Below are 23,508 nucleotides of genomic sequence, written 5' to 3'. Positions count from 1 at the left end.
CCAGGCGCCGTTGCATTTTCACCCTTCTTTCTGCTTCTATTGTGTATGACATCTGCAATCTGTGACCCTTCCTTTATGCTCTCTCTCCATGTGGATCTGTCCAGTGCCACCTCTTCCAAGTTCCCAGTGTCGATTTTGAAGAGCTTCATGTCGCGTTTGCATACATCCGTATGACGTAAAAGTGGGCGACCAGCGGCTCTTCTGCCTTTTATTAGATCGCCATACAGGATGTCCTGTGGAAGTCGACATACTGCCATTCTACGAACGTGGCCAAGCCAGCCAAGGCGTCTGCTGCTGATAACAGAGCGGATGTCCTGGCACCCTGCTCTTTGTAGCACTTCCTCATTAGTTATCTTATCTTGCCACCTTATTTTAAAGATCCGCCTTAGGCATCGGAGGTGGAAGACATTCAGCTTTTTTTCCTGCCATGAGTAGGTTGACCATGTTTCACTTCCGTACAGCAAGGTGCTCAACACACAGGTCCGGTAGACTAGGGCTTTAGTACTGCTAGTCAGCAATATGTTGTCCCAGACTCTTTTCTGGAACCGTGACATGGTGGCCATTGCCTTGGCTATCCTGTTGTTTATGTATTTATCAAGTAGAGTGTTGTTGGATATGATGGAGCCAAGGTAACAAAAGTGATCAATAATTTCTAGTGGTTGGCCATTAATGCTTACTTGAGGTGCAGTGTTTGTGTTTTGGACAAGTATCTTAGTCTTGCTTTGACTGATGTTTAAGCCGAACTTCTGGCAAGCAGCAGATAGTTTGTCAACCAGTGACTGTAGCTGAATATCAGAAACAGATACACAATAGCTGCATCATCAGCATACAGGAATTCTCTGACGAGTAGCTTCCTAACCTTGGTTTTTGCCCGCAGCCTTGATACATTAAATAGTTTTCCAGAGGATCTTGTCTGGAGAAACACACCTTCGTTTATGTCGTTGTACGCATAATGCAGTAGACAGGAGAAGAATATGCCAAACAGAGTAGGTGCGAGCACACATCCCTGATTAACACCACTGCAAACCTCAAAAGATGCTGATTGGGCTCCATTGAATTTGACAGTACCTTTAGTTTCCTCGTGATCTAAGATCTTCCAACTAAGGACAGGACACACACCTCTGTTAAATTACCATCTCAATAAAATAAATCCCACACAACTCTCCCCTTTGCGCCTACCCTTATGAAACCGTAAACCATATCCTCTTTAAATGCCCCTTCTTAATCCACCTTAGGCAGACCCCACTACCACTACAGCCCAACATAAACAACACTATGTATGGCAGTGCTGAACAACAGAAGAAAGTACACTATTTTTCCTTGGCACAGTCTGCAAAAGAGCTGACAGCTAAGCAGCAAAAAAGCTGGCTAGAAGAAGAAGAAGAAGATATTAGATACTTGCATTCTAAAAAAATGTTTACTTTTGTCTTAAAAGTAGATAGTTTGAATCTAATTTAACAATATTTAAGATGACCCTTACATCATCTGCCCTAAAGACCACATTTGTGAGCCTTCATGCACAAAGGCACGTACTGAGATTAATCCCTACAGCACGGTCCATGTATCTGGCAGTGTTCTGTAGGGTCTGTCTCCGTACAGAGCGAGACCCCCGCATGCACCAGTTCTCTCTGTTTTAAGACCATTCGTATCTCTAAGCTTTTATGAGCACCCTGCATTCGTTTGGTAAAAACAAAAATTTAAATGTTTATTTCTTCATTTCCCTTTCTCGGATCAAGTTGAAAATGTGTAGAACTATTCACAGTCCACGACAATACACGAATCAATGCAAAAATCAACGAATTAGTTAATCAATCAGTACTAATTAATTTGGGGCGCTAAACCTTGTCATTTTCAAATAAATGCCAGTAATAAGAGGTTCTTTCCTTTAGATAAGCTTTTGTTTTTTTTTTTAAAGTAATTTTGTTTTTATTGCTTGTTAATTCATAGCTTCTGATATTCTTGATATCGAAACTTTTTTTTAAACTGCATAAATGGAGCCCTTAATTTGACACCATTTACAGACTTAATTTTGCAGACCTTTATAAGTTTATTAAAGGATAAATTCTTTTTACGTGGAGTTACACCTATTTTATAAGTCAGTACTAAATAGAAAATAGTGTAATGTTATCGTACTATCGTACTACAAGCAAATTGCTAAAGGGCTGATGTGACACTCAACTGCACATTTAGTCAGTAAATGTCAAGAAAGTGTCCAGAATGAGTGTTCTTTGTCAAGTCTATGTTTAGAAAGATACGGCTCTAATTTCATAGCACAACCAGCACCTCATGCTCGTCTTCCTCTCTTCTACGTTGGACTGGTGGATCAGGACGAAGGAACATTAACTCTTTATCTCCATCATTATTTTCCACCTTCTGACATTTTTTCATTTTTTACCCAGTTATTTTTAAACTTCAATAATATTTTTGTTGGTAATCAGAAAACGTTATTATTGGTATAGACTTATAGGAGAATGCAAGCTCTTTTTATAGAACACAAATTCAAGTTTGTAAAGCCAAATATTAATTCAATTAAATCATTTAAATGGGGTCAAATCAACGATGGTAACGTTAATTAGGATAGCATCAGTTAAGTCTTTTGACGACGTACCTTTTCCATCAAAATAATTTCAACATTCTTAGTCCCTTGCTGTGTGATGTAGTTTGTCTCCCCCTGCCATGGGATGTCAGAGCTACGGGTTTTCGGAACTCTAATTTAGTAAATATAAAGACAAATCTGAACTGATGTTATTGGACTAGATATTCTATATTACATTTCTATTGACTATTCATTTATTTTATTTGAAGATACTAAATGCGTGATTTGTTTGCCTTCAGTTATCAGGTAAACCTGATGTGGTGCAGGAATTTGTGCCATGTAGAGTAGACCTCCACCAACAAGCAAAACGATTCCAGGGCAATGAACATTTCATCACCAATTTAAACGTGAGAAATGTCTGCCATGAAGTTTTCTTTTCATTTTCTACTGTGATAGTTTTAACACACATTTTTTTCCCCCTAATCAAACGATACATTCATTCGGACCACTTTTCGTGATTCTATCGTACAATAAACCTGTGATGTGTGACACAATTTTTTTTCATTGAAGTTTAAAAATGTAAGACTTCTTTAATTATACATGAAGTTAAAGTATCGTTCACGTCGTTTTTCTGACTATATGGTAGCATACATTGTTTCCCATCAGTGATTCCCCATTCCAAGTGTTATACTTTATTCATTTAGTAATAGCGCTTTTATATACTTTTAAAATCATCTAATAAATAATTCATATACTTTATTAACTACTTTCGATACATTATTAAACTTTACACAATTCTTTTGAGGACAGGTATGATTGGACGCTCAGAATGTGGCATACTATTTGTGGGCCGGATTGTATCGAAATGCCCAGGCCGATTTTGACACCCAGTCCGCTCATGGGTGTGCACAATAAATATTGGTGCAATAGTTACAGCAATATAATTGCTTGGCTTTTGACTTTGTCAATTAGTCATAAGTCACTTTGTGACAATTTAATAGCAGATTAAATGATAAACTCCGTTACCAATCCTGAATAAAATGTATATTTTGGCGATTTACCTGTTATCATTTTTAGCGGCCCCCGATAGGGGAAAGACGATATTAGTTTTGTGTGAAATGTCTGTCCGTCTGCCCGTCCGTCCCGTTTAGATCTCGTAAACTAGAAAAGATATTGAAAATCGAACATCACAATATTTGAGACCATTCAAAGTTCTGATGCAACGGCTACTTTTTTTTTTCTAAAAGCGAAAAGTCTAATTTTTAAAATCAGTTATGCAAGTATTTTTTTAAAGAGAAAAAGCTAATTAATATGCATTATAAGTTAGACCTAATTTAAAACGAATAGTAATCTTATAAGTTTCATTTTCCTAATTTTTTTAAGTGGTATACACGATATGACAATAATTAGAAATTGAGCATTTTCAAAAAATTAGATCAATTATAAGACATCAGTTAGGCCAGGGGAGGTGCGGTGGCTGAGCGGCAAAGCGCTTGGCTTCCGAACCAAGGGTCCGGGCTCAAATCCTGGTGAAGACGGGGATTTTTAACTTTGGAATCCTTGGGCGCCTCTAAGTCCACTCAGCTCTAAGGGGTACCTGACATTAGTTGTGGAAAAGTAAAGACGGTTGGTCGTTGTGCTGGATACATGACACCCTCATTAACCGTAGGCCACAAAAACAGATGAACTTTACATCATCTGCCCTATAGACTACAAGGTCTGAAAGGGGAACTAGTTAGGCCAGGTTCACAACTAACTTTACATTCACTTTCACCTATCCTTTGATCCGCTACACAAGATATGTTAACCTTCTTTCTCCATTCTTATCTCTCATTTGTCTTTGATATAATTTCATTCGAATGTTCTTTCTGAAAATATTGAAGCCTGCCTGAGTGGACCACTTTGGGGCCGATTTTGAGTTTGTGTTTCCACACAAACTGTCTTTTGTAACCTTGTTTTATTAAGTGTTTATTAAAATCTTCAAGTAATACTTCACAAGAAAGAAATAACAATATATGATACAAGAGCCAATCATTATTACAAATTTTTTTTTGAAAAGCAATTTTGGTTATTATTACATAATGCATATACGTATGTATCCCTAGCAGACAACAGAGTAGTAACAAACAATACAGTTGTAATTATTACAATCGAAATAGCTCTATGTGTAACCGACAACAACAACAACCTCGGTGCACCAATGTCTATGATCCCTCGACATCTTGCTCGTATTGATGAAAGATTTTTAGTCTAGCTAGGCTGTGTGACGTAGTGGATTTTTTTTCCATTGACGTCTTATGAATTGAATTCTTCAAATGAAATGCTAAAACAACTCGGTATAGTATTGTTCTATTAAAACTCGTTATCTAGACTCATATTTTAAAAAGGCATGATAGCTAGATTTAGATCTAATCTAGATATTTTAAAGTAGATCTAATTGTTTTTTTACAGTATATCTAGATTTTTTTTTAAAAACTAGATCTGGATTTATTTTCTAATTAAAGTCGTTGTAAAGTCTAGATCTCTAGGGCCTACTTTCTAAGTCTAATTTAGACTGATATAGACTAGATCAAGATATAGAATTTCAATTTCTAGACTGAAGGTGTAGATTTGGATTTCCAAACGTCTAGATCAATATTGAATATTGCAATGTTATAATATACAAAAACTAATCTACTATTTTTAAAGTTAATGTTGCATTCAGTCTATTGATAGATTATCTAGGATTTTATTTTGCATAAATCTAATTTAAATTACAAATTATTCCAAATTTATATTATAGCTCTAGATCTAGTAGATATAGATCTTAAGAGTGCTGAATCATAAATTAAGTTTATGTAGATCTACATCCTTATTCTAGTTTCGTTTAAATGAAAATACCAATAGCTCTGTTGATAACTGCTGAGACATCGAAGTACAAGAGCGATATACGTTCTTCTTTTTTTTTTTCAATTACAAATCAATACTGAAAGATTATCTAAAATCGCACATCTAACATATTGTACATATCCGGTAGATGTCATGCCGTAATGTGTAATATATCTCTTTATCAATAATAGGCTATTAGTTTGTAACCAGTTGCCTGGTCGTGCGGTTAGCGTGCTGAACTGATTATCTCGACGGTCCCGGGTTGTTTGTTTGTTTGTTTTACATGTTTCAGATGTTCCTTCAGAGTTGAAGATAGTTTACTTCCTAGTCCAAACGACGGGCGATGGGAGCGGGCAGGGTTTGAACCAGGGACCATCGATAAATCCGAACGACAGTCCTGCACGCAAACTGCACGACCTGGCACGGTTCATACTCTGCTCCGACAAGGAGAACCACTCCGACGGGGGCTTCCTCTGAGTTTGTGTGATAACTCTCTTTGTAATCTTGTTTTGTTTACGATTGTCATAGTATCTATTATAGTAAGTTCCCCATACATGCTATTACTACTTTAAATACAAGAACTTAATAAAACCAAATACGTAGTTTATGCAATGAGGAAATCAAAACATTGACAACCATTTGAAGGAATAATCCAATGTGTGAAATTGAACTGTTACTTAGTAGCAACTTGGGGCATTTCATGTTAAATTAAAAATATTTTCATAATTTATAAATAAGATAATACATTTTGAACCGAATTTTCATGTTTGTACATGTTTGACATGGTTCGGATGTTCCTTCAGAGTTGAAGATAATTTACTTCCTAGTCCAAGTCTCCCACGGGACGACGGGGAATGGGAGTAGGTAGGTTTTGAACCCGGGACCATTGATAAGTTGAAACGACACTCCAGCGTGCAAACGGCACAATCAGACAGCTATATATGTCTACGTGAAGCTTCGACTACCTAAGTTTATAGTACAACTAATCCAGAAAGTAATCTGTTTGCGTTTCTTAGTCCATCGGCATTACATTGCATGGCGTCATCGACTCTTGGGAAAACAAACAGCAACGTAAGACATTAACAACCGAAATTGTTGGTTTTTTTTTTTTTAGGGTAAACATGTACTAGTATACTCTTTACATATGCTGTTTATTACACCACCTACCGTAGTAGAATAGCTTCCTAAATCAACTTATGTCCAGTTGAAGGGAAATGAAACTAACATTTGTAGGTTTATAATAATTTGAACTACATTGCCACAAAATATTATTACTAATAGATTCTAACATTTTTTCTTTTGTTTTTTGTTGTGTTTTTTTTCAGAAAAATGTTGATTACCATTTTTACATTGAAATCTTTATACGTATCTTAAGAGAAGGAGACGTATTAGTAACGGCAATACCGGAGATTAAAGAATACACAGAGTTATCCCTACAATTTGAATCACGTTCCGACCCCCTCGTGTCCAAATGTTTAGAGAACATTACATTAGTTAACAGAAGCGATGACATGAGACATGCAGTGCCCTATGATCAAGGGGTAAGAAGAACTCCCTTATTAACATTGCAGTCATGTTCCTTCTTAAGTCTATTGTCCTCAGTCATGTTCCTTCTTAAGTCTAGTGTCTTCACGTGCTAATTAAAACTAAGCTGGACACACTAAACCCCATCATTGACTTTTTAAAGACCTATAGTGCGTTTTCAAGATTTCGTCATGATAACTGAATCTTAGGAACGTCGTCGTATACTTTTAATAGAAAGCCCGTGCGGCCTTTTTTCTGACAGTTTCAGATCAGAGGCGAGCTTTGACCAGATTTAAATGCATTCATTTTGAAAATCAAATTTCACTAGCCATCCGAAGTTTGAAGCCAATGTCCATATCCCTCACCCTACGTACGTATGTAGATAGACTAATTCCTTGGCACAATGCTTTTCTCTTGAAACAGATTAAGTATATCTTCTCCATTGCGCCTATTCAATCAAATTAAAGAACCGAAGACAAGGAGAGTATTTTCCAGGGTGCTAATAACAATTGTTTATAGAGTTCGATTGATTTAAAATCAATCTGCAAGTTCAATGGACTATTTATTTCTGTAGCATTTGGGGTATTAAAAAAATAGGCAGTTTCCATCAAAGTTGTATTTAAGGTCTACTAACACTTATACCCTTGGCCCAATGTATTCACTATGTCAATGGCACTCCAAAAATTATTTTTTTTAATCGATTATTCAGAAGTTCAACACATTTGAAGTACGTTTTACCATCAAAGATGACTGTAATGAAATTCCGACTATTGAATGGCGCTATTTCACACTATCAAAGAACATTATAAATAATCCCCAAAATTGCATGCTAGAGAAGGATTTGTTTCTGATAGAGTAAGTATGTTTATGATAGAGTAAGTATGTTTATGATAGATTAAGTATGTTTATGATAGAGTAAGTATGTTTATGATAGAGTAAGTATGTTTCTGATAGAGTAAGTATGTTTCTGATAGAGTAATTATGTTTATGATAGAGTAAGTATGTTTATGATAGAGTAAGTATGTTTATGATAGAGTAAGTATGTTTATGATAGAGTAAGTATGTTTATCTAATTTTTAAGTTTGCGTTCGTGTAATGTGTTTTTTGTCAATACGTTTCTTGTTGATCTTTTTGAAGTCAAGAGAAAGTCACTGCAAAATGTTGATATTAATAGAACGAATATGAAAGTTACATGTACTACTTACTAGCTGATGTTAGTAAGACCTACTTTTATAAGAGCCACTTGTATAAGACCTACCTTGTATAAGACCTACCTGTATGAGACCGACCTGCATAAGACCTACTTGTATAAGACCTACATGTATAAGACCTACCTGTATAAGACCTAGCTGTCTAATACCTACCTTTTTAAGACTTACTTTATAAGACCTACTTGTACTGGTAAATTAAAGACCAACTGGTTCATGAGAAGAATGAAGTAACTACTTGTTGATGCGATAGAGGATGTGACCTACTGGTTCAGTAGAGGATGTGACCTAAATGTTCATTAGAGAATGTGACCAACTAGTTCAGTAGAGGATGTGACCTAATTGTTCATTAGAGGATGTGACCTACTGGTTCAGTAGAGGATGTTACCTAATTGTTCATTAGATGATGTGACCTAATTGTTCATTAGGATTAGACCTACTGATTCATCAGTGGATGTGACCTACAGGTTGATCAGAGGATGTGACCTACTGGTTCATCAGAGTATGTGACCTACTGGTTCATTAGAGGATGTGACCTACTGGTTCATCAGAGGATGTGACCTACTGGTTCAATAGAGGATGTTACCTACAGGTTCATTAGAGAATGTGACCTACTGGTTAATTGGGGATCTAAAGAACAAGTGTTTAATGTATCAAATGTAATTTATATAAGCCGCAGTAGCTTTTAATACCTCCGAGCAAGCTATCCTGCCTCACAACGGCACCAGGATGGAAACTGTCGGAGAAGCCAACGTCTACACTAAACGGGTAGCAAAACAAAACCCTAATGGAAGTGTCTCAGGGCTGCGAGCGCACTGTGCAGGCTTGTTTAAGAACTCCCACAATCTTGTCAACAATCCAAGCATCATTCTTCAACGGGGCGTTTCAAAACTGGCAAGTCTTGCACGGCTAGTCTGGTAAGAATAGAAAACTATTGCGGTGTCTCAAGTGTGTTGGACTACGTGTTGGACGCACTGAACATAGCAGTGTACAAATCATGGACATGAGTGGACCTTGACCAGACAGAACGCTCTGTCCCATCCGGCCAGTAAAAGGGAGCCTAGAGTTTTTAGCTTCCTCGATTTGCACTATCTGACTGATGCAACTGTTGCTATGAATATCACAATATGATGTGTTAGCTTATCAAGTTTCAAAAGGCATGTTTGTAGTTTTACTAATTGCATATTTAATTTAAAGACCAGAAAAATGGCAAAATAATATTATGAAACAAGAGAGTACCCTGCCAGCTGCAATCCCTCGTCGTCCTGCTGGAGATTCAGACTAGGACAAACATTTTTCTTCAACTCTGAAGGAACATACGAAACATTTAAAACATTTTACATACATTTAACACTGATCAGAGGATAATGATTTAAAAACTAAAAAATGAAGATTTGTGCACGCTTCTTTGCTAACAGCTTCATAAATAGAAGCATTTTTAGAAAATTTGAATGGAATCTCACGATTTAATAAAATTTTCCATTAATATTCACGATTTAGAACCCTTAAAAAACGCGAATTTGAAGGACAACCTACTCAGTCAAAAACAAATGTGTTCACATCCGATGCTTAAGTTGGATCTTTAAAACAAAAGGTGCCAGGATAAAATAAGGAATTCTTGCAAAAAGCAGGGTGCCGGGACATCCTCGTTGTTAGCAGCAGACGCTTTGGCTGGCTTGCTTAAACTCTCAGAATTCCAAAAGAAAGTCTGTATCCTCCACATATAAGGTATACTTTAGTAGGCAAACGCAAACATAAAGCTCTTCAAAATCAAAATTAACAGTTGGGAAAAAAGACATTGGATAGATTTACATGGACAGCGAGCATAAAGAAAGGATCTAGGATTGCAGATGGCATACATAACAGAAGTAATTAGAAATGAATGTGCAATAGCAGCTGGTGATTATAGATGCCCATCCTGTAAACGCAGAGTAGTCAAATTGTATTTTAGATAATCTGAAAATACATTTAAAATAGTTTTAAATCATAGACCTTAAATACATGATTCAAAATGTTTAGCAGCGCTTATAAGATAAGATAAGATAATGTGTATTGCTCCAATTAAAAGGAAATTCAGTTTTGACTACAATTGACAACCTCAGCGTAACTACTGTAACAATAACATTATAGATGCAGATAAGAACAACATTCAAACACGAAACACGTACACATTCATAACCAGCGCTTTATGAATGAGACTTTTGTGAACTTCTCGATGATGACAGATGATCTTGTAACACTCTGACCGACAGTGGGATGAAGGAGTTTTTAAATCTTTCAATTTTTAGTTCTAATGGAAAGAAGACGACCACTTCGTTCAGATCTTAATTAATAGTGGTATAATGGGTGAATGTTATGTAATACTCTTAGACCATTGCAGAGGAAGCACAAGCCATTAGATATTTCCATTCTTCCTTCCTTATGCTACAGTATACCTGCACGTATTCTGGAATCGTCCCAATCCTCTATAACAAACCAGGACGAAGAGAAAGACGTCATACCGGCCAACGTGTTGCCCGCTGGACTGATCTATGTGTGTGTGCAGGTGTTTTTCAAAGTTACCAGTTTCATGGACTGTGTAAGTTATACTCTAGCAGCTAGCATTTCATCTTTCTTACAAGCTTATATCAATTCACTCTGTCTGTTATTTCTTCCACACACAATCTCGGTATCCAAGGAAATTTCGAGAATTATTTATTTTATCTAACAAAACAAGAATTTTTTTTTTTAATTTACCAAACAAGGGAAAAAAATTTACATGACTGATGTGTTGGTATAAGTTTAATTAGTCCCTGTATAAGAGCTATAGAGAGAAAAATATAAAACAATAGATAGCTATAAAACCTTTACGTTTCTCAGGCACATAAGCTTTAGGAGGCTTAAGCCTACGAGTTCGAAAAGAGTTCACCCAGATTGATTCTCCCCCCCCCCACCCCTTTCCAACAGGTCTAGACATGTTTTAGGATCCTAGCGTATTAAGAAAGCTAAAATCATGAAATTGTGCAAACAAAAACATTTGGTAAAAATATTTGTAATTGCACAGATTTATTATAGTTAGTCTATATCTATTACAAATTTAATAACATGACTAATCCAATCTAATAGATACAGTTACGCCAGATATGGGGGCGGTGGTTGAGTGGTTAGCTTTGCTTTCGAACCTGGGGTCCTGTATTCGAATCTCAGTGAAGACCGGAGTTTTGAACCAGATTTTTAGGTGACTTGTTGAAACTGAGAGGCTAACAGACTTGTTGAAACTGAGAGGCTAACAGACTTGTTGAAACTAAGAGGCTAACAGACTTGTTGAAACTGAGAGGCTAATAGACTTGTTGAAACTAAGAGGCTAACAGACTTGTTGAAACTGAGAGGCTAACAGACTTGTTGAAACTGAGAGGCTAACAGACTTGTTGAAACTGAAAGGCTAACAGACTTGTTGAAACTGAAAGGCTAACAGACTTGTTGAAACTGAAAGGCTAACAGACTTGTTGAAACTAAGAGGTTAACAGACTTGTTGAAACTAAGAGGCTAACAGACTTGTTGAAACTAAGAGGCTAACAGACTTGTTGAAACTAAGAGCCTAACAGACTTGTTGAAACTAAGAGGCTAACAGACTTGTTGAAACTAAGAGGCTAACAGACTTGTTGAAACTAAGAGGCTAACAGACTTGTTGAAACTGAAAGGCTAACGGACTTGTTGAAACTAAGAAGCTAACAGACTTGTTGAAACTGAGAGGCTAACAGACTTGTTGAATCTGAGAGGCTAACAGACTTGTTGAAACTAAGAGGCTAACAGACTTGTTGAAACAAAGAGGCTAACAGATTTGTTGAAACTAAGAGGCTAACAGACTTGTTGAAACTAAGAGGCTAATAGACTTGTTGAAACTGAAAGGCTAACAGACTTGTTGAAACTAAGAGGCTAACAGACTTGTTGAAACTGAGAGGCTAACAGACTTGTTAAAACTAAGAGGCTAACAGACTTGTTGAAACTGAGAGGCTAACAGACTTGTTGAAACTAAGAGGCTAACAGACTTGTTGAAACTAAGAGGCTAACAGACTTGTTAAAACTAAGAGGCTAACAGACTTGTTGAAACTAAGAGGCTAACAGACTTGTTGAAACTAAGAGGCTAACAGACTTGTTGAAACTGAGAGGCTAATAGACTTGTTGAAACTAAGAGGCTAACAGACTTGTTGAAACTGAGAGGCTAATAGACTTGTTGAAACTAAGAGGCTAATAGACTTGTTGAAACTGAGAGGCTAATAGACTTGTTGAGACTAAGAGGCTAACAGACTTGTTGAAACTGAGAGGCTAATAGACTTGTTGAAACTAAGAGGCTAACAGACTTGTTGAAACTGAGAGGCTAATAGACTTGTTGAAACTAAGAGGCTAACAGACTTGTTGAAACTGAGAGGCTAACAGACTTGTTGAAACTGAGAGGCTAACAGACTTGTTGAAACTGAGAGGCTAATAGACTTGTTGAAACTAAGAGGCTAACAGACTTGTTGAAACTAAGAGGCTAACAGACTTGTTGAAACTGAGAGGCTAATAGACTTGTTGAAACTAAGAGGCTAACAGACTTGTTGAAACTAAGAGGTTAACAGACTTGTTCGCTATGTTGGAAGAAGTGCATTGTTACACCTAAACTTCGAGATTTATCTTCTACTTCTACTGTCCCATACTGCAACGAAGGAAATGGTCATAACAGAGCTTCAGAGCTTCTCTATGCCGATGATTGCGTCCTATTAGCTCACAATGAACATGATCTCCATTTCGTGGTCAACGAATTAGCGTCCGCTGCTGCCTCTTTTGGTTTAACTATTAACGTGGGAACAACAGAAGTCACCCAATAAAATCTAATTCGCCTCAACGATCCCCGTGAATGATATCACCGTCCACTTCACACACTGGAATCATAGTATCGAAGACCAACTGCTAAAAGTTAAAAACCTCTGACCTTAATGGAAATAGATCTGTCGTATTTACAAACAAAATAACGTGCCACAATCCACAGTATTACTAGATCTAGCTCTATATCTAAAAAGTAAAATATATTTCTAGCGGATTATAATGCTAGTCTATAAGTCTTTCTAATCTAGATCTATTATATACGTTGTGGTTGTTGTTTTTTACTACCTTTTATTCTGTAATCAATTTTTAAATAGATAGTGATTGCCAGATTGTATACTTTTATTATTGACAACGACTCGGTACATTGTCTATACAGTCGTTCACCCATGCAGCTGTCTATGTTTGTTCGTTTGATTTTCCGGTTTTCATTATGCTTTTTGTTAATTTTTGTATATAAGGTATCTATGCCGTTTGAATCATTCGTAACATTAAAATGTTTGGAAATCAAATCAAAGCCGCATTTTTGTCATGTAAAATTAAATTAACATGAAAATAAAGCAATGAAATGATCATCGTTAGAATCCAAAAGCTGGTCGAGTTGATGTGCCTCTTAAATACGCCCTCGATTTGCCCAATCAGAAACTTTAAGATATAGCACCCCCCTCCCCTTCTTCATATTCAGGGCAAGTTTCTTCCAGATTGGCCACAGAAACTTTTGTATTCTTATTCTATGAGTTATACATGCTACAAGATACGTGGACAAGATGGAGAGTGCGCTTATGTACTTTTAAAATAGAACTAGCCATCAGTACACACCGGTTACACCCGTTAATTTGTTCCATGGCTTTATATTGTTCGTGATGGCCGGAATATAGACATATTTACAACAGAGTTATATTCAATTATCTACATTTTTACAATTTTTAATATTTGTGCTATGAATGGAGCTTATTTTTAATAACATAGCTTTGTAACATTTAGCTCTTGAGCTATTAAGGGGAGGAGGCGCGGTAGCTGAGCGAAACCTGGTGAAGACTGGGATTTTTAATTAGCTTCTGAGTCCACTCAGCTCTAATGGGTACCTGACATTAGTTGGGGAAACGTAAAGGCGGTTGGTCGTTATGCTGGCCACATGACACCCTCGTTAAACGTAGGCCACAGAAACAGATGACTTTTACATAATCTGTCTTATCCTTTCCTTAAGGGAAAGTAACCCTTTAGGTATTATGGGCATGAAATGGCCTAAATTGTGCCGATGTGCCAAAACCCAAAATATTTAATAAGGTTCCCGGTCATTTCACCCCAGGTCATTTTATCTTTGGTCACTTCATCCCCTGGTCACTTCATCCCCTGGTTATTTTATCCTCTAATCCATCAAATAATATTTGTAAAATGTATGAAATTTACAATGTTTCATATATTTATTTTTATTTACATGGCAAAAAGAATTGCACATTAATAAATAAGAATAGAATAGAATGTCATACAAAATATAAAAATTTAACATCTATAAGCAGGGGTGGGCAAATTACGGACCGCGGGTAACAACTAGTAAGATAGTTTCACACTTCCGGAACATTATGCACGAGTGTAAGAAGTAAAATACTGCACATTAAGTACAACTGTATATTTGTGGGGATATTGTGATATAAAAAGACAACATCTATTTTAAAAAATCGTAATACAGTGTATATATGAATTAAAAGACATTCTACACAGCAAGCTTATTTTTCTAATATATATATATATATATATATATATATATATATATATATATATATATATGTGTGTGTGTGTGTGTGTGTGGTTTTCTTTAAAAAACTGCTTGCATAACTGATTTTAAAATTAGATTTTTCGCTTTCAGGAAAATAAAAAGTAGCCGTTGCATCAGAACTTTGAATGATCTAAAATAGTGTGATGTCGGATTTTCAATATCTTTTCTAGTTTACGAGATCTAAATGGGACGGACGGACAGACGGACAGGCATTTCACACAAAACTAATAGCGTCTTTTCCCCTTTCAGGGGCCGCTAAAAATGTCTTTTGGAAAGAAATCCAAAAATGCCATCCAGTGTGATTAGCAGAACTCTGATATAAATAAAGGGGAGGGAATAGCATGTCATTACCATTCAGGAATCTGACTTGTTATAGGCCTAAATTCATGAAATAAGCAAAACCTTTATATTTATAAAAAAAAAAACAATTCGCTGGTTAGAATTCATACTATACATACAATCTTATGGTAGAGGGAAATAAATGCGCTATAAATATGTTATAAACGCTACGTGCTTATTAAGTTATCGTCAAATTATATCTCGCGCCAAAACGTCCCCGTCGCCAAAACGGCGGCGCCAAAACGTCACGTACCGAGTTCCCAAAAGCCCCGAGAAAAGGTTGGTGTTGATCTATTCACAATTTATGGCAAAGACTATCCTTGTGTGTGTGGAATACTACAGTAACTTCTGAGAAGTTGATCTTCTAGAGAACACTAGTTCAGAAACTGTCATAAGAAAACTTCAAGCCCATTTCGCTAGATTTGTCATCCTATCCACAGTGGTCTCTGACAATGGACCTCAGCTATCTTCGGACAGCTTCGCGAAATTTGCCTATGATTGGAGTTTCAACCATTTGACGTGCAGTCCCCACTATCCCAGATCAAATAGAAAAGCTGAATCAGCCGTGAAGACTGTAAAGACATTATTTCTTAAAAATAAAGATCAGTTCATGGCTTTATTTAATCATAGTAGCACCCCGAATAAAACTGGTACTAGCCTATCACAGGCATTCTTCAACATAAGAATCAGAACCTTGCTGCCTATAGCTAAAAGCCTGTTGAAACCTCAAGTTCTGGATCCTCAGAAACATAGAAAAGCGCTGAAAGAAAACTAGAGGAGATCAGCGATTTACTACAACTCCCACGCTAAAGATTTACCTCCCCTTGCTAAGGGTGAAGAGGTGAGACTAAAGTCAAGGTCGCGTGGCCATGAGCGCTGGCATAAGGGAGTTATAACTTGTCAGTTACAACAACGGTCGTATGAAGTTGAATCAGGCTGAGGAGTTTATCGCCGAAATAGACTTCACTTACGAAGAATCCCACTGCCAGCTGAAACGAATGCGCCTACACCAACAGGTACGACTTAGCCCGACAATCCCGCACTTGTGGATGCACCCAGCACAGATAAAAGTACTGCTCAGAGACCTGAGAGCCATATAGAAGACGGGTCAAATAGATCGACAACCTATACAACTAGGTCAGGCCGAGTGGTCGAATCCACAAGAACTAGTGACTGTATATGACTAACCTCAAACCTCAAAATTTATGTGTATGTAAGTTGTGTGTGTGTGTGTTTGTTTACCTGTTGTCTCCCTTGTCCTACTGATCAGTGTGTTCATGTGCTCGCATGTTTTTCTCAAGTCTGTTATTAGTGTGTATTCAAGTCTCCTGTTCGTTTTTTTCACTTTCTTGTCATGTCAATAAAAATAGAATTTAAACAGCAGTGTTGTTTTTACATCCTAATTGATAATATAAAACCTTCAGAGTTTTAGATAGTTTACTTCCTAGTCCAAACCTCCCGAAAGACAACGGGGGATTGGAGCGGCCAGGGTTTGATCCAGGGAACATCGATAAATCCAAACGACAGTCCTACGCGCAAACCGCACGACCAGGCAACCATCCTATATATATACCAACTATTCAGAGTGTAGAGCCGCATGGTATTAGCTAGTTATCTAACAAATATATACCAACTATTCAGAGTGTAGAGCCGCATGGTATTAGCTAGTTATCTAACAAATATATATGGACATTTTCATAATTAACAATAGCATTTGTGTTACATATTTCATACAGACATTCATCGATATTAAACCAAACCCAAGATTAACTGGTTTCTTTAATCCACCCATGACGTTTTTGGAATGGCATAACGATAGACATTTAACTGTAGTGGCTAACTTTCACATTGTAGATGCTGATGCTAGGAGTTCTATAGAGTAAGTTATCAGAATTTATTTTAAAATCAAACGTCCTATATGTCACGAAGTCTTGTAAGAAATAGTCATTTGTCATTTTTATTCCTTCACAATTTCTGGCAAATATCTTTATTTTAAACAAGAAACATAAATTTAGTTCTGTATCTAAATATTCAGCTTTATGATTGTCAGATTTACTTTGTGTTATATGCACATTTGTAATCTAAACGGGTTAACTCTTAGTGCTAAATCTTAAAACAATAGTTGATCTACAGTGAAGATCTGCGATAGACCACATGATGAACTAAAAATAAACAATGAAGAATGATGATCACAATGATACACTGAAAATATAGTGATATTGCAATATTACCATATGAAATCTAGCAATGTAAAAATAATAGTAAAGCCAACATTTAGAAAAATTAATCATAGATATACAAACAGCTGAGGTTTCAGAGTTCAACTCTTCTTCTGGGTTGCTAGCCAGCCAAAGCTAACGAACCCCTCATTCACTAAGTTGGAGGCACCTTCTTCCTTCATTGACAACAGTTCCACTAGAAACATTATCTAGGCACACCCAAGTCCAGGAGTTGGACGGGTTACATAAAGAAGAAGAAGAATTAGAAAAAAGAAGACTCTTTATTATCCATAAGAGAATTTCTCTTACAATTTGTACATTACACCTTACCAAACAGTATAACAGTAGAAGACTAAAACACATTCACATCTATTGGCGCGAAAATGTGTTGAAAAAAAGAAAATGGAGAAGCTGGAGCAATGAAGTAACATGCTCAGTGGCGTAGCTAAGGTAAAGGAGGGGGAGACATGGAAAATCCCCCGGGCCCCCACTTGAGAAGGGCCCTCTAATGAGTGTTCGATTTTATTTTTACTTTGAATATTAAATATTACACCATTATCTCATGTCATGATGTGGAATGTCAAAAATATGGGCCTTCCTAAGAGGATAAGCCCCACCACCTATCCCCAAATGATGGCGAATTCCTGAACATGCATAAATATAAGTGATGTTCTTTATTTACAATAACAAGGTTAAATAAAAAAAAAATATAACAACAAGTTTACGGTTTATTGTTAATAAATTATTCGAGAGTATACTTGTAAGCGATAGACAAAGGAGACAGGCAATACTTGTGAGCGATAGGCAAAGACAGGCAATACTTGTAATCGATAGACAAAGGAGACAGGCAATACTTGTAAGCGATAGACAAAGGAGACAGGCAATATATTGTTATAAACCTGGTGGTGGCACAAATGGGGGTAGTGGTGTGTGTGTAGTCAGCCGACGCAAATCGCCCCAGGCCAGCGCTAGACGAGCGGTCAACCGTGACGAGTTACGACGATCGGCCGAGACGAGTGTCAACAAGAGAGTTCGGGAAGGATCGCCGACGTGAACAGAGCTCAGGGGCGTCACGAGAGTTGTAGTCATCTGACCACCTAGAAACGTCGAGCGGCGTTCTGTCCGGTTCGAGAAGGCCAGTAGGGACCCTATATAAGAGCGGAGGTGACGCAGTCAAGACGGTTCAGAAAGCGGGTTTACGACAGGAGTTCAGAACACGGTCGACTACAGCACAGTTCAACAGTGTGGTCCTGTACGGAGCATTACGACGGTTCAGTGCGGAGTACTATCAAGTACAGTTGAGACGGCTGGCGTCTTGATCTTGGTCTGTGATCGAGTCCGACACAACGAGCCTAGTGTGTGAAGTCAGTCCTGAACTGTTGAACCCAGTGCAAGCCCGGGACAAGACGGAGAGACCAGTGCAAGACTTGATACGGCGGAACGGTGTTATCGGAGAGATATTTGTTATCGCAGAGCTATTTGTACTGTTCTACGTGCTGCCAATTGTACAGTATTGGCTGTTATTTATGGACATTAAACCTTTACGTTATTTTGGAGCCCTGACTTGTCAAGTTCTTTAAGTTGGTGGTGTATGGTGCAGTTTGCAGAGAGCCTGGATAGTGAGATTCGTAACACTGGTGTCAGAAGTGGGATCGAATCGGAATCGGATTGGATCGGATCTACTATGGCTCGTCTGAAACTGCTGTACGAACTTGAATTTAGAGAACTGAAGGAAGAACTCCGTGGACGACGGCTGAAGGTATATGGTAACAAGGAAACTTTACAAGCACGCCTCCGAGAAGACCTGTTGGATGAAAAAGAAGATCCGGACACATATCTTTTTGAAGTCGAACCTAACTTGCTGGAACAGCTCGCCAGTAGCATGCAGCAACTGACCACCAGTACCAGTATCATGCAAGAACAGATGACAGCTATGCAGGGACAGATGGCAGCTATGCAGGAAGAGATCACCTCAAACAGCAAGACAGATCAAGTGAATGTTTGCTCCGCGTCCAAGCATGTTGCTGAGAAACGTTTGCAAGTTGAAAGTGGCCTACGAAGGTTGGACCCTACTGACGCTTGCCCAGATTCTAAGACCAGCGAGAGAAGCTCTGATGGTGACCATAGGAACCCAATGAAATCTGACGAAGCTGTTGAGGGACATCTACAAGCTGAGAGATACCAGCCAGGTCCGGACCCAACAGACGTTGGTCCAGTTACCAAGACTGGAGATGAAAGTCTTGATGGCTGTCAAGAGAACCCGAGGAAGCCTGACGTTGGTCCAGCTGCCAAGACTGGAGAGGAAAGTCCTGATGGTGGTCAAGAGAATCCAAGGCAGCCTGACGTTGATGGACATTTGCAAGACGAAAGTCATCGACAAGGTCTGAAACCAACAAGCGATTGGCCCGATACTGAGACGAGAGAGAGAGGTCCTGATGATGGTGAAGAAAGCCGAATGGAGCCTGAGGCCGAAGATGAAGTGAAGTGTTGCCAAACTGCCCCACGAGCATGCCCTCCAGACAAGGCTGAAGATGATGACCTGTCCCACAATTCCCTGTCCTGTGGATTTGAAGCCCATCCCAGTCCTTCTTCGCAAAGCCCTATGAAGCCACCTCTTTGGTCAACAATCTTGGTAATCCCTGCCCTTACATCCTATACCTCTACATGTGTCAAGTGGCTGTCCTCAGTACCGACAGACAAGAGAGCGATGCAACCAAAACGTCACTGCAACAAGAAGACGATCAACTGGAGGAAAAGAAAAAGGCGGCGTTTGCGTAGTCCAACGTGCATGGTGATTCAACCAAGAAATAACTGCAGCCACATGAAGACCAACTGGCGGAGAAGAAGAAGAAGGCGACTTTTCCTGAGTGCAACATGGATGACGATGCGATCACGACGTCGATACACCCAGATGAAGGCTAACTGGAGGAGAAGAAAACGTCTTCTGAATTCCACGTGGATGGCAATGAAAGCACGACGGCGGGGCAACCAGGTCAAGGCAAACTGGCGAAGAAGAAGGAAGCGACCATTGCTGACTGCAACATGGATGGCTCCATCAAGCTCAAGAGGCAAGCCAACTGCCACTGATCGACCCCCGCCTGCAGCGATGAAACTTTACAGACAATGTCATGATGTTGATTCTGTCCGGGACGGACAGATCTAAGGAGGGGGCAGTGTTATAAACCTGGTGGTGGCACAAATGGGGGTAGTGGTGTGTGTGTAGTCAGCCGACGCAAATCGCCCCAGGCCAGCGCTAGACGAGCGGTCAACCGTGACGAGTTACGACGATCGGCCGAGACGAGTGTCAACAAGAGAGTTCGGGAAGGATCGCCGACGTGAACAGAGCTCAGGGGCGTCACGAGAGTTGTAGTCATCTGACCACCTAGAAACGTCGAGCGGCGTTCTGTCCGGTTCGAGAAGGCCAGTAGGGACCCTATATAAGAGCGGAGGTGACGCAGTCAAGACGGTTCAGAAAGCGGGTTTACGACAGGAGTTCAGAACACGGTCGACTACAGCACAGTTCAACAGTGTGGTCCTGTACGGAGCATTACGACGGTTCAGTGCGGAGTACTATCAAGTACAGTTGAGACGGCTGGCGTCTTGATCTTGGTCTGTGATCGAGTCCGACACAACGAGCCTAGTGTGTGAAGTCAGTCCTGAACTGTTGAACCCAGTGCAAGCCCGGGACAAGACGGAGAGACCAGTGCAAGACTTGATACGGCGGAACGGTGTTATCGGAGAGATATTTGTTATCGCAGAGCTATTTGTACTGTTCTACGTGCTGCCAATTGTACAGTATTGGCTGTTATTTATGGACATTAAACCTTTACGTTATTTTGGAGCCCTGACTTGTCAAGTTCTTTAAGTTGGTGGTGTATGGTGCAGTTTGCAGAGAGCCTGGATAGTGAGATTCGTAACACTGGTGTCAGAAGTGGGATCGAATCGGAATCGGATTGGATCGGATCTACTATGGCTCGTCTGAAACTGCTGTACGAACTTGAATTTAGAGAACTGAAGGAAGAACTCCGTGGACGACGGCTGAAGGTATATGGTAACAAGGAAACTTTACAAGCACGCCTCCGAGAAGACCTGTTGGATGAAAAAGAAGATCCGGACACATATCTTTTTGAAGTCGAACCTAACTTGCTGGAACAGCTCGCCAGTAGCATGCAGCAACTGACCACCAGTACCAGTATCATGCAAGAACAGATGACAGCTATGCAGGGACAGATGGCAGCTATGCAGGAAGAGATCACCTCAAACAGCAAGACAGATCAAGTGAATGTTTGCTCCGCGTCCAAGCATGTTGCTGAGAAACGTTTGCAAGTTGAAAGTGGCCTACGAAGGTTGGACCCTACTGACGCTTGCCCAGATTCTAAGACCAGCGAGAGAAGCTCTGATGGTGACCATAGGAACCCAATGAAATCTGACGAAGCTGTTGAGGGACATCTACAAGCTGAGAGATACCAGCCAGGTCCGGACCCAACAGACGTTGGTCCAGTTACCAAGACTGGAGATGAAAGTCTTGATGGCTGTCAAGAGAACCCGAGGAAGCCTGACGTTGGTCCAGCTGCCAAGACTGGAGAGGAAAGTCCTGATGGTGGTCAAGAGAATCCAAGGCAGCCTGACGTTGATGGACATTTGCAAGACGAAAGTCATCGACAAGGTCTGAAACCAACAAGCGATTGGCCCGATACTGAGACGAGAGAGAGAGGTCCTGATGATGGTGAAGAAAGCCGAATGGAGCCTGAGGCCGAAGATGAAGTGAAGTGTTGCCAAACTGCCCCACGAGCATGCCCTCCAGACAAGGCTGAAGATGATGACCTGTCCCACAATTCCCTGTCCTGTGGATTTGAAGCCCATCCCAGTCCTTCTTCGCAAAGCCCTATGAAGCCACCTCTTTGGTCAACAATCTTGGTAATCCCTGCCCTTACATCCTATACCTCTACATGTGTCAAGTGGCTGTCCTCAGTACCGACAGACAAGAGAGCGATGCAACCAAAACGTCACTGCAACAAGAAGACGATCAACTGGAGGAAAAGAAAAAGGCGGCGTTTGCGTAGTCCAACGTGCATGGTGATTCAACCAAGAAATAACTGCAGCCACATGAAGACCAACTGGCGGAGAAGAAGAAGAAGGCGACTTTTCCTGAGTGCAACATGGATGACGATGCGATCACGACGTCGATACACCCAGATGAAGGCTAACTGGAGGAGAAGAAAACGTCTTCTGAATTCCACGTGGATGGCAATGAAAGCACGACGGCGGGGCAACCAGGTCAAGGCAAACTGGCGAAGAAGAAGGAAGCGACCATTGCTGACTGCAACATGGATGGCTCCATCAAGCTCAAGAGGCAAGCCAACTGCCACTGATCGACCCCCGCCTGCAGCGATGAAACTTTACAGACAATGTCATGATGTTGATTCTGTCCGGGACGGACAGATCTAAGGAGGGGGCAGTGTTATAAACCTGGTGGTGGCACAAATGGGGGTAGTGGTGTGTGTGTAGTCAGCCGACGCAAATCGCCCCAGGCCAGCGCTAGACGAGCGGTCAACCGTGACGAGTTACGACGATCGGCCGAGACGAGTGTCAACAAGAGAGTTCGGGAAGGATCGCCGACGTGAACAGAGCTCAGGGGCGTCACGAGAGTTGTAGTCATCTGACCACCTAGAAACGTCGAGCGGCGTTCTGTCCGGTTCGAGAAGGCCAGTAGGGACCCTATATAAGAGCGGAGGTGACGCAGTCAAGACGGTTCAGAAAGCGGGTTTACGACAGGAGTTCAGAACACGGTCGACTACAGCACAGTTCAACAGTGTGGTCCTGTACGGAGCATTACGACGGTTCAGTGCGGAGTACTATCAAGTACAGTTGAGACGGCTGGCGTCTTGATCTTGGTCTGTGATCGAGTCCGACACAACGAGCCTAGTGTGTGAAGTCAGTCCTGAACTGTTGAACCCAGTGCAAGCCCGGGACAAGACGGAGAGACCAGTGCAAGACTTGATACGGCGGAACGGTGTTATCGGAGAGATATTTGTTATCGCAGAGCTATTTGTACTGTTCTACGTGCTGCCAATTGTACAGTATTGGCTGTTATTTATGGACATTAAACCTTTACGTTATTTTGGAGCCCTGACTTGTCAAGTTCTTTAAGTTGGTGGTGTATGGTGCAGTTTGCAGAGAGCCTGGATAGTGAGA

General features: G+C 39.8%; 1 protein-coding gene across 2 annotated transcripts in view; it reads left to right on the top strand.

Moving 5' to 3' along the window:
• Nucleotides 1-23,508, top strand: part of LOC106065931 (polycystin family receptor for egg jelly-like) — a 175,799-nt gene that overhangs the window by 16,269 nt on the left and 136,022 nt on the right. For both annotated transcript variants that reach the window (XM_056017216.1, XM_056017217.1), the window contains exons 8-12: nt 2,836-2,943; nt 6,730-6,945; nt 7,638-7,783; nt 10,567-10,714; nt 16,831-16,973. In XM_056017216.1, the coding sequence (XP_055873191.1) occupies nt 2,836-2,943; nt 6,730-6,945; nt 7,638-7,783; nt 10,567-10,714; nt 16,831-16,973 (761 nt within the window). The remainder of the gene's footprint in view (nt 1-2,835; nt 2,944-6,729; nt 6,946-7,637; nt 7,784-10,566; nt 10,715-16,830; nt 16,974-23,508) is intronic.

Source organism: Biomphalaria glabrata, chromosome 18, assembly GCF_947242115.1.
Source record: "Biomphalaria glabrata chromosome 18, xgBioGlab47.1, whole genome shotgun sequence".
Lineage (NCBI taxonomy): Eukaryota > Metazoa > Mollusca > Gastropoda > Planorbidae > Biomphalaria > Biomphalaria glabrata.
This window is presented reverse-complemented; position numbering and strand designations above follow the sequence as displayed.